Genomic DNA, 13130 nt, shown 5'->3' with positions numbered 1-13130 from the left:
GTTTTCTTGTGGTGTCTTTGTCTTTCTTTGGTATCTGAGTGATACTGACAGCATAGATTACGTTAGAGGTTGTGATATTTTGATTTATATAAAAACATACATTTGGTCATTCTCATATATATTTGATCTTCACTTATGGTTCTTGGCCGACAGCGCCCCAAACCCTTGGAATTTCCTGAGCAATAAGAGCAATGAGAGCATCTTTTGTCATACTTGGTCTCTTACCCTCAGTTTCTGAAATTGGTTCAGAGCCATAAAGGTGAAATGGGTGTCTTGTTATTCATAACAAGGCCCTTTCCACCATAACTCAATTGATCTTAATAAGGTGACTTTTCTAAAGCACCTAAGGATGGGGACTTGTTGCCAGGGGAACCAACCATGTGATTAGAAGGTTAGAACTTTCAGTCTCCACACTCCCATTTCCTGGGAGGAGAGAGAGGTTGGAGATTTAGTTCAATTTAATCAATTATGCCTATGTAATGAACCCTCCATAAAAATCAAAGGACAAGGTTTGGAGAGCTTCTGAGTTGGTGAACACATGGAGATTTGGGGAAAGTGGTGCCTGGAGAAAAAACTCTGCAGCCTTTTCCCATATCTTACCCTATGTATGTCCTCGTCTGGCTATTGATTTGTCTCCTTTAGTATCCTTTGTAATAAACCAGTAATCTAGTAAGTAAATGGGTTTCCTGAGTTCTCTGAGCCATTCTAGCAAGTTAATCAAAACCAAGCAGGCAGTTGTAGGAACCTCAGATTTGTAGCCACTCAGTCAGAAATACAGGTAACAACCTGGACTTGTGATTGGCATCTGAAGTAGAGGGCAGTCTTGAGAGACTGAGCATTTACCTGTGGAAACTGATGTTATCTCTGGATAGATAGTGTCAGAATTGAGTTGAATTGTAGGACATCCAGCTGGTGTCTGAGAATTGTTTGGTGGTGCGGGACCAAATACTATTAGAGGTGTTCCCTCCTCTTTTATTTTTCTGGAAGAGTTTTGAGAAGTATAGGTGTTTATTTTTCTTTAAATGTTTAGCAAAATTCATCCACAAAATCATCTGGACCTGGACTTTTCTTTTTTGGGGGGTTTTGGTTATTTATTCAATCTATTTATTGCAGATCTGCTCAGATTTCTATTTGTTGTTGAGTCAACTTTGGTAATTTGTGTTTTTCTAGAAATTTTTCCATTTCATCTAGGATACTTAATTTTTTAAAATACAATTATTCATAGTATTTTCTTATAATCCCTTTTATTTCTATAAGGCCAGTAGTAATATCTCCATTTTCATTTCTGATTTCAGTTTTTATATCTTCTTTTTTTTCCCCATAGTCTAGCTAATCGTTTGCCAATTTTGTTGCTCTTTCAAAAAACTAACTTTTGATTTGATTCTCTCTACTGATTTTCTATCTATCCTCTATTTTTCTCTGTTCTAATTTTTATTATGTCCTTCTGTTAGTTTTGGGTTTCATTTGCTCTTTTAGTTAAGTTCCTTAAGGCATAAGTTAGTCATTTATTTGAGATCTTTCTTCTCTACATACCATTTTCCCACACATACCCATAGCCTCCCCTAAAAATCAACATCTCACACACCAGTATATCTGTTATGATGAATGAACCAACATCAGTACATCATTATTAACTCAAGTCCATAATTTAAGTTAGAGTTCAGACTTTGTGTTGTATATTCTATGTGTTTTGACAAATATAAAATGAAACGTATCCATTATTACAGTGTTATACAGAATAAATCACTGTCCTAAAAAATCCCCTGTGCGCCTCTAATTCATTTTTCCTTCTCATTTCCACATCCCTGTCAACCACTGATATTTTTACTGTCTCCACACTTTTGCCTTTTCCAGAATTTTTTTTGTTTTTGTTATTATTTGTTTACTTTTTGAAGTTTCATAATTTTTTTGTAACGTGCCATATTGATTCCCTTCTCATTCCCTTCATGTATATTTGTAAGATAGTTTCTTAGTAGTGGTTGCAATTGAGATTGCAATTGACATCCTAAATTTATAACAATCTAGTTTGGATTAATACTAAGTTAACTTAAATAATACACAAAATCTTTGTTCTTATACGACTCCATCTCCTCCCCCCATATACACAGTTTACATTGTTCTGTCACAAATTACATCTTTGTACATTGTGTGTCTATTAACATAGACTTATAATTATTATTTTATGCATTTGTATTTTAAATAATATAGGAAATAAGAGGAACTTTTATAAACTAAAAATAGAATAATACTGACTTTTATACTTACCTATATTTACCTTAACCAGAGTTCTTTAATTCTTCTTAAGGCTTTGAATTGCTGTCTAATGTTTGAAGGACTCTTTTTTAGCATTTCATATAAGGCAGGTATACTAACAACAAACTCCGGCAACTTTAGTTTATCTGGGAACATCTTAATTTCTCATTTGTTTCTGAAGGATAATTTTGTGGATATAGAATTCTTGCTTGAGAGAATACTTTTCTTTCATCACTTTAAAAATGCCATCACATTCTTCTCTGGCTCTCATGGTTTCTGATAGAAATTTGGTTATTAATTTTGAGCATCCTTTATGCACGACAAATCATTCCTCTTTTGCTGCTTTCAAAATATTTTCTGGCCTTTGACAATTTGATTATAATGTGTCTTAGCTGGACCTCTTTGAGTTTATCCTTCTTGGAGTTTGTTAAACCTCTTGGATGTATAGATTTGTATCTTTAATCAAATTTGTGGAGGTTTTGGCCATTATTTCTTCCAGCATTCTTTCTGCCCTTTTCTCTCTCTCCTCTTTTTTTGGGACTCCCATTATCTGTATGTTGGTAAACTTGATGGTGTCTCACAGGTCCTTTAGGCTCTGTTCATTTTTCTTCATTCGTTTTTCTTTCAGTTTATCATGTTGGATGATTTCAATTGACCTATCTTCCAGTTCTCTAATTCTTTTGTCTGCCTGTGCAAATCCACTGTTTAAACCTCCTGTGGGCTTTTCATTTTGGTTGTTTTACTTTTCAGCTCCAGAATTTCTTTTTGGTTCCTTTTTGTAATTTCTATCTCTTTACTGATAATCTCTTATTGATAATCTCAATCTCTATTGATAATCATGAGTGTCCTGGTTTTCTTTAGCTTTTTTTTTTTCATGATTCCATTTAGCTATTTAAGCATATTTAAGACAGCTGATTTAAAGTCTTTTTTCTAGTACAATGTCTGTGCTTCCTCAGGAACTGTATTTGTTAATTTGTTCTGTGAATGAGCTGTATTTTTTATTTCTTCACATATTCTATAATTTTTGTTAAAAACTGGCCTCTTTGATTATTATAATGTAGAAATTCTTAAAATCAGATTGTTTCCTGTTTTCAGGGTTTCTTTAGGTGTTGTTTTTGAAATCTCTGCTCCTTTAGCTTGTGTTCAGTTAGTGTTTTGACATAGATTTCCTTGCATGCCAGGAGAGAGAGAGAGAGAGAGAGAGAGAGAGAGAGAGAGAGAGAGAGAGAGAGAGAGAGAGAGAGAGGGAGAGAGAGAGAGAAGAGAAAAGAGAAGAGAAGAGAAGAGAAGAGAAGAGAAGAGAAGAGAAGAGAAGAGAAGAGAAGAAAACAATACTTCTCCAAGTTTTTTTTAGATTGGCTCTGTGCAAGTGCACCCCTTCAGTGCTTACCCAGGCCATTTAAAACTCTGCCTTAGCCTTTACTTCTCACTTGTGCTGTACCTACAGATCAGCAGAGGTGAAAACTTAGGGTCTTCTCAGGTCTTTTCTGAGAATGTATCCCGTCCTGGGCAAGCACGTAGCTTTCTAAATTCCCCAGTATAGATGGGCATTTTTGAATATCCTAATTTCCCAAAGAAAATCTCACTGCAACTTTTCCTATATTTGCAATTTTTTATGAGCCTAAACTTATTTTAAAATAAAATTTAATATAAAGAGCATAGATTTTTTGAGACCAAAGTATTCTAGGTTCAAAGCCAAGCTCTGCCATTTGCTTGTTGTGTTATCTTGTGCAAGAAGTTACTTTTCTTTGGGCTTCAGTGCTCTCATCTGTAAAAGGAAGATTATAATACCTACTTTGCTGAATTATAAGTTCTAAGAGTAACATTTGCTTTACACATAGTGAGTGCTTAATAAATAGTAACCATTATTATTGTTATTCATCATACTAGGCTTCGGTTCATTGAAAAGCTAGCCTAATGCTATATTTGCTACAAAGGCCAAAGATTATTGATAACTTAAATATATGATAACTCTAAATCCCACTTTTCTTATTATAGTAGGTAATGGAAAAAGCACTATAATTGCTTTGAATATGAGCATTTTTTTAAAAACTGGAATGAAAGCAAACTAGGACAGAGAGGTTTTAGAGGTGCAATTTGAATGTGCTTATGTGCTTTCAGAAATCTCTATTGCAACAGGAAACATCTTTTTAATACTTTGAAAAATAACTTAAGTTAGGAAACCTGAAGCAAAAATAATCGATAACACAGCAGGAAACTGCCATTAAAAACATCTAGCATACCATAAGATTAAGCGCATTTCTTCCATATATTTGACAGTTTACTATGGCCAGGTTGGTCATGGCTATTACTGTTTCATATCGTGTTGCTGCAACAGTCTTAAAACGGTCACCACGTATAACATTTGCTTCTGATTCATCTCTTTTTCTAGCTTTAATGAGACCTAAATAAACAAAACAATACATGAAACAAATGTGTCATCACTTAGATTGAAATTTAAAATGTACTTATGTCATTATAACAGTGAGCCATCATAAATAGGTTACTGGTACACATCCTCTAGAAGAGATTCCCCATAACCTTCACCCACCCAGTCTCAGTTGGTTCTGTTTGCCAAAGTGAGTGTTGTTATTATGGTTATTAATATTAGATAGCACAACTGTCTTTCTAAAAGAAAACCATATGCTCATATATTTCTGCCTGGGTAACTTGGATTCCATCAATCTCGGTCTTTTTATATTACACGTAAAAATACTTTTAAAAATTTTTCTATGAATTACATGAACAACTTCTTGCTTCACAAAAGTGAAAAAGGACATTATGTAAGTATAACTCAGATAGAAATCACCTCCCAAGGAGCAACCTCGCTTTCCCCCCTAATATTACCTTGATGCATGACTCAAATGCCCAATGTATTTCAGCTCTTCCCTCAGTTTGAAGAAAAAACCCAAACAACTCAGGAGTTAGCCAAACAGAGATCATCTATATTTACTTTAGCATAGCCCTTTTGGATTTCACCTTCCATAAAAGATGGCCTGTCTTGGCACCAGGAACACAAAAGACCCATAGCCTACCACTTCCAATTTGTGGGAGTGGTGCCCTGAGACGGGGTGACTGGGTTGTAAGGTGATGCCCATCTCCTGGAGAATACAAAGGATTTTCCATAGCCAAGGTGACATTGCTCCCACAGACATACCAGAAGCCCCAGCAGTACAGGTAAAATAAAATAAAAACTTGCACTTCAGTGCCACCTACTGTAAAACAAAGGAAAGACCTCGACTTATCAACCTGCTAAATAGTGAAGTGTGAAATTCTTAGAAAGGCAGCTTTCACTCCCACAAATGCCCAGTCAGAGAAATAATCTATCATGCACAATTAATTACCAAAATAACTAGGGAATTCAGAAATGAGAAAATAAACTTAAAAACATGGAAATATGTGGTTTAAATGACAGAGAATTCAAGATTACAGTTATGAAAAAAACTCAGTGAGATACAAGAAAACTCAGAAAGGCAATTCAACACACTAAGAAATAAAGATAATGAACAAAAAAAGTACTTCACCAAAGAGACTGATGCTATAAACAAACAAACAAACAAACAAACAACGAAAACCAAAAAAAAAAAAAATTCTGGAACTGAAGAACTCAGTAAAGGAAATGAAGAATGAACTAGTGAGCTTAGGAAATAGAGAAGACCATCTAGAAGAAAGAAAAATAATTAGTAACATAGAAGATAGAAATCTAGAAATGACTTAGGTAGAAGAAGAGAGAGAATTGAAAGTGAAAAAGAAAAAAAAAAGACAACAGAGAAGTGTCTGACTTCATTAGAGAAAGCAATGTGAGAATAATGGATATACCAGAAGGCAAAGAGCAGGAGAAACAAACAGAGAGCTTATTCAAACAAATAATTGATGAAAACTTCCCAAACCTATGGAAAGAGCTGAATCCTTGAATACAAGAACCTAATAGGACACCTAATTACCTCAGTGCAGAAAGACTTGCTACAAGGTACATTATATTGAAACTGCCAAAAATTAATGACCAAAAAAGAATCCTCAAGACAGCCAGAGAAAAATATATGGTAACCTATAAAGGAAATCCCTTTAGATTATCATTGGATTTTTCAGCAGAAACCCTGTAAGTTAGAGGATAGTGGAATCAAACATTCAAATTATTGAATGAGAGAAATGACAAGTTAAGAAGATTATATCCAGCAAAGTTATCCTTTAGTTATGAAGAAGAAAAAAGACTTTTCCAGACATACAGAAACTGAGAATTTACCACCACAAGAGCTGCAATATAGGAAATACTGAAGGGAAATACTTCTACCTGACACAAAAAGACAAAAAGATACAGAATTATGAGCAAGACAACTAACAGACAGACAGAAGCAGGAAATTGCAACCCTTGTTCAGAATAGGGTACCAAACTCTTAAATATAACATAAAAGTTCAAGGAGGTAAAAAATATTTATTTTTTAAAGAAGACAATAGATATTGTAATTTGGAAATGAACTCACAGCATGAAAAGGGGTAATTTGTGACAACATAAACATAAAAGGAGAGAGGGTTAAAGGACTGAACTCACACAGCTGAATGGAAGAAAGATGCAATTAGAAGAAAAAGAACTACTGTATACATGAAACTTTATTTTGCATGAACCTAATGGTAACCACACACAAAAAAATCTAAAAATGAAACACATGACATAAAAAAAGAGGAAACAGAGGGGGAAGAAAATCATAGAATACCACCAAACTAAAACAACAGAAAGAAACACAATGGAAAAGAAATAATGGAGACATAGAGCTACCAGAAAACAAAATATAAGATGGCTACAGGAAATCCTCATATATCAATAATCACCCTCAATGTAAATGGACTGTACTCACCAATTAAAAGGCATTGAGTAGTGGGATGGATTGAAAAACAAAACCCAACTATATGTTGTCTTCAGGAGAAACATCTCAGCTGCAAAGACAAACATAGACTCAAAGGGAAGGGTGGAAAATAATACCCAAAAAAATGGCATCCAGAGATAAGCAGGTCAGCCATACTTACATCAGACAAAATAGATTTCAAGATAAAAAAAGGTAACAAGAGACAAAGATGGGCATTTTATAATGATGAAAGAGACAACACATCAAGAAAACATAACACTTATCAATATCTATGCAACCACCCTGAGAGCACCAAAATATGTAAAGCAACTACTAACAAGACTAAAGAGATAAACTGATGAAAACATAATCATAGTAGGGAATCTAAATGCCCCACTGACAATGATAGATCATGCAAATAGAAAACCAATATGGAAATATTGGCCTTAAATGATATTTTAGACCAAATTGACATAATCAATATTTACAGAGCTTTCCATCGCACTATACCAGAATATGCATTTTTCTCTTGTACACATAGAACATTCTCAAGTATAGACCATATTTTGGGACACAAAGCAGCCTCAACAAATTTAAGACTGAAATTATACCAAGCATATTCTGTGACCACAGTGCTTAAAGTTGGAAATAAACTTTAAAAAGCTGGAAAAAACACAAATATGTGAAGATTAAATAACATGCTACTAAATAATGACTTGGTCAAAAAGGAAATAAAAGATACATTGAGAAAAATGACAGTATGACGGATCAAAAGTTTGGGATACAGCAGAAGTAGTAATAAGAGGGAAGTTTACACCATTACAGGCCTACCACAAAAAACAAGAAAAATCTCTAATAAATAACCTAACATTTTACCTTCAAAAACTAGAAAAAGAAACAAAGCCAAAAGTCAGTAAAAGGAAGGAAATAATAAAAATTAAAGCAGAATTAAATGAAATAGAGAGCAAGAAGATAATAGAAAAATATAATGCACGAAAGAGTTGGTTCTTTGAAAAGATTAGTAAAAATGACAAACCTCTGGCTAGACTCACTAAGGAAAAAAAGAGAAAAGACCCAAACAAAATCATAAATGAAAGAAGAGAAGTTAAAACATATGCACAGAAATACAAAAGACTATACAAGAATACTATGAAAGGCTATACGCCATCAAATTTGATAACCTAGAAGATATGAATGGGTTCTTAGAAATATATAACCTTCTAGATTGAATCATGAAGAACTGGAAAATCTAAACAGACCAATCAACAGTAAGGAAATCGAAACAGTCATCAAAAACCTCCCAAAAAGTAAAAATCCAGGACCAGATGGATTCACTAGCGAATTCTACCAAACATCCAAAGAAGATTTAATACCTATCCTTTTCAAACTCTTCCAAACAAATTGAAGAGGCAATTCTTTCCAACTCATTTTATGAGGCCAACATCACCTTGATACCAAAATCTGGCAAAGGCAAAACATAAAAAGAAAATTACAGACCAATATCTCTGATGAATATAGATGCAAAAATTCTAAACAAAATACTAGCAAATCAAAAGCGTTAAAATAATACATTAAAAAAATAAAACATCATTATCAAGTGGGGTTAATTCCAGGGGCACAAGAATGCTTCAACATATGCAAATCAATCAATGTACTACACCAGAATAACAAAGGATAAAAATCATATGATCATATCAATAGATGAAGAAACAACATTTGACAAGATGCAACATCCATTTACGTTTAAAACGCTCAATAGAACAGGCATAGAAGGAAAGTATCAACATAATAAAGGCCATATATAACAAACCCTCAGCCCATGTACTCAATGGTGAAAAACAAAGCTTTTCCTCTAAGATCAGGTACAAGACAAGGATGGCCACTCTCATCACTGTCATTCAACATAGTACTAAAAGTCGTAGCCAGAGCAATCAGGCAAAAGAGAGAAATAAAAGTCATCCAAATTGGGAATGGAGAAGTAAAACTGTCACTTTTTGCAGATGACATGATTCTTTATATAGAAAACCCGAAGACTCCACCAAAAAGCTACTAGAAACAAAAAACAAATACAGTAAAGTTGCAGGATACAAAATCAATGTACAAAAATCCATTGTGTTACTATATACTACAAATGAAATTTCAGAAAAAGAAATGAAAAAGAAAATCCATTTTCAGTTGCAACAAAGAGAATAAAATACCTAGGAATAAACTTAACAAAGGATGTGAAGTACTTATACATTGAAAACTACAAGACATTATTAGAAGAAATTGAAAAAGACACAGAGAAATGGAAAGATATCTAATGTTCATGGATTGGAATAATTAACATAGCTAAATTAACATAGCCATATTACTTAAAGCAACATACAGATTTAATGCAATAATCATCAAAATCCCAAAGGCATTTCTCAAAGAAATTGGACAAAAAAGTAGAGAACCATATGATTTCACTCATATGTGGGATATAAAACTAAAAGCACAAACAAACAATCAAAAACTCATAGACACAGACAACAGTTTAGTGGTTATGAGAGGGTAAGAGGTGGGGAGGTAGAAGAGTGTAAAAGTGATCAAATATATGATGACAGGAGATTTGACTTTGGGTTGTGAACACACAATGCAATATACAGATGATGTATTATAGAATTGTACACTTGAAACCTGTACATTTTTCTAACCAATATCACCCCCAATACATTTAATTTTTTAAAATCATCAAATTTGTATGAAATCACAAAAGACCTCTAATAGCCAAAGCAATCCTAAGAAAAAAATAACAAAAATGGAAGTATTACACTCCCTTACTTCAAATTATACTACAAAGCCACAATAATAAAAACAGTATGGTATTGGCAGAAAAACAGACACAGAGACCAGTGGAAAAGAACTGAAAGCCCAGAATTAAACCCATATGTGTATGGGCAACCAATTCTCAACAAAGGAGCCAAAAACATACAATGGAGAAAAGAAAGCCTCTTCAATAAATGGTGCTAGAAAAATTGGAAAGCCACATGCAAAAGAATAAAACTAGACTGCTATTTGACCCCATACACAAAAATTAACTCAAAATGGATCAAAACCTATATATAAGACCTAAAACAGTCATATACATGGAAGAAAACATAGGTAGTAAACTCAAGTACCTTGGTCTCAGAGAGGATTTTATGAATTTGACCATAAAGCCAAGGGAAGTAAAGCAAAAATAAATGAATGAGCCTATATCAAACTAAAAAGCTTCTGCACAGGAAAAGAAACCCTCAACAAAACAAAAAGGCAACCAACGAAATGGGAGACGATATTTGGAATCAATGCCTCCAATAAGGAGCTAACATCCAAAATATGTAAAGAACTTATTCAATTTAACAACAACAACAAAAAAAAAACAATCCTATTAAAAAAAAAATGGGCAGAAGACTTGAACAGACACTCCCAAGAAAATAGACAAATGACCAACAGATATACAAAAACATGCTCAACTTCACTAGCTATGAGGGAAATGCAAATCAAAACCATAATGAGGTACTGCCTCATACCTGTTAGAATGGCTATTATCACAAAGACAAGTAATAACAAGTGTTGGAGAGGATGTGGAGGAAAAAGAACCCTCATACACTGCTGGTGGAATGTGAATTGGTATAGCCACTATGGAAAACAGTATGGGGATCCTTAAAAAATTAAGAATAGAGCTCCTATATGACCCATCAATCTCTCTTCTGAGTTATCTACCTGAAAATTTTGAAAACATTTGTTCTTAAAGTTACATCGCCCCTATGATCACTGCAGCATTATTCAAGGTGGCTAAGACATGGAAACAACCCAAGTGTCCTTCAATGGATGATTGGATAAAGAAGATGCGGTATATATATAAACAATGGAATACTCCTCAGCCATAAGAAATGATGAAATACTGCCATTTGCAACAACATGGATGGATCTCAGGATGCTAAGCAAAATAAGTCAGAAGCAAAATAAGTCAGATGGATAAGAATCATATGATTCCATTCATATGTGGGCTATAAAACAGAAAGCAAAAAATGAACAAACAAAACAAACAAACAAACAAAAACCACTTCATTGACATAGACAACAGTATGGTGGTTACTAGAGGGAAAGGAAGGGAGGGGAGGTTGAAGAGGGTAAAGGGGGTCAAATACTATATGGTGATAGAATAAGACTAAACTTTGGGTGATGAGTACACAATATAATATACAGATGATGTACTATAGTATTGTGCACTTGAAACTTATATAATCTTATTAACCAATGCCACCAGAATAAATTTAATAATAAAAAAAGAAATAAAAGACACCTAAAACAGAAAAAATAAATGGCCTGTCCAACTATATACCCAAGTGTGGCAAGAAAATATTTTGAAATTTGATGAAATACTTTTTACATTCCCAGACATTCTCGCTGCATTACTTGCAGCAACATACTTTACAGTCTCAGTAATTTTTATGCCATTGTTTCAATGAGGTAATAATGCATCCTAGAACAAAGAAAACAATGTTTAGTTTTTAATTTTTAAAATAGGCATCAGGTGCCCATTTCAGTTCAATAGATGTGAAAGTTAACCAAAGGATAAAGAATGATATATAACGTGATGTAGAGATTCTTTGTCTTAGGAGGGGAAATGGAGCAAGAAGGAAAGAAGAGTGAGATGAGACATAAATCTGTGGCCTGCTCTCAGATAACTCACCCTCATGGACTAAGCCCAAGCATTTTGTTATAAGTGGAAAGGAGGGAGATGGAGGGGGAGAGGTGGTTAGAAATCCCTTCATAGATTTCTGAAGAATCTAAGAACCCTTAAACTCACCTGAAACTTTTGAAAGAGGAAACGACCAGGATTTCTAAACTTAAGAAATCAGAAATGACAGCATGACTTATTTAGGCTATGGCATGGAAGAGACCCAGCACTTAGTTTCCATCATAGGGAACTAATAGAAGAAATAGTGAGCTCAAAAGTTCCTATGCTTGCTGTAGTTAATAATACTGTATTGTATATTTGAAAGTTGCTAAGAGAGTAAATCTTAAAAGTTCTCATCAAAAGAAAAAAATTATAACTGTGAGGTGATGCATGTTAACTAAACTGATTGTGATAACCATTTCACAATATATACATATATCAGGTAACCATGTTTTACACCTTAAATTTTTATTTTTTTAAAGGTTTTATTGGGGAAGAGGAACAGGACTTTATTGGGGAACAGTGTGTACTTCCAGGCCTTTTTTTCCCAAGTCAAGTTGTTGTCCTTTCAATCTTAGTTGTGGAGGGTGCTGTTCAGCTTCAAGTTGTTGTCCTTTCAGTCTTAGTTCTGGAGGGCACAGCTCAGCTCCAGGTCCAGTCGCCGTCTTCTAGTTGCAGGAGGCACAGCACCATCCCCTGCGGGAGTCGAACCAGCAACCTTGTGGTTGAGAGGACACATTCCAACCAACTGAGCCATCCGGGAGCTCAGTTGCAGCTCAGCTCAAGGTGCCATGTTCAATCTTAGTTGCAGGGGGCAGAGCCCACCATCCCTTGCGGGACTCGAGGAATTGCACTGGCAACCTTGTGGTTGAGAGCCCACTGGCCCATGTGGGAATCGAACTGGCAGCCTTCAGAGTTAGGAGCATGGAGCTCTAACCGCCTGAGCCATCGGGCCGGCCCCTACATGTTAAATTTATACAGTGTTATATGTCAATTGTATCTCGATAAAACTGGGGGGAAACAAAATTTCTATGGCTGAAGTGTTCAGTGTATAATCTCATTTTAAACACATCTATTGAATTATTAATTAGCTATGTTGTTTTTTTCTGCTCCAGAATTTTATTTGACTCTTATTTTTTTAAATATCATTTTATTTTTCAATTACTGTTGACATACAATATTATATTAGTTTAAGGTATACAGCATAGTGATTAGATATTTACATGATTTATGAAGTGATCACCCCACTAATCTAGTATCCACCTGACACCATACATAGTTATTACAATGCTATTGACTATATTCCTTATGCTATAATTTACATCCCCATGACTACTTTGTAACTACCA

At 34.3% G+C, this 13130-nt stretch overlaps 1 protein-coding gene across 1 annotated transcript in view; it reads right to left on the bottom strand.

The window, feature by feature from the left end:
* Positions 1-13130, bottom strand: part of LRRC63 (leucine rich repeat containing 63) — a 64453-nt gene that overhangs the window by 41295 nt on the left and 10028 nt on the right. The window contains 1 exon segment of the mRNA XM_019753545.3: positions 4497-4657. Within this exon segment, the coding sequence (XP_019609104.3) occupies positions 4497-4657 (161 nt within the window).

Source organism: Rhinolophus sinicus, chromosome 16 (genome assembly GCF_057876585.1).
Source record: "Rhinolophus sinicus isolate RSI-liver-muscle chromosome 16, RSI-T2T, whole genome shotgun sequence".
In the NCBI taxonomy this organism is placed as follows: Eukaryota; Metazoa; Chordata; class Mammalia; order Chiroptera; family Rhinolophidae; genus Rhinolophus; species Rhinolophus sinicus.
This window is presented reverse-complemented; position numbering and strand designations above follow the sequence as displayed.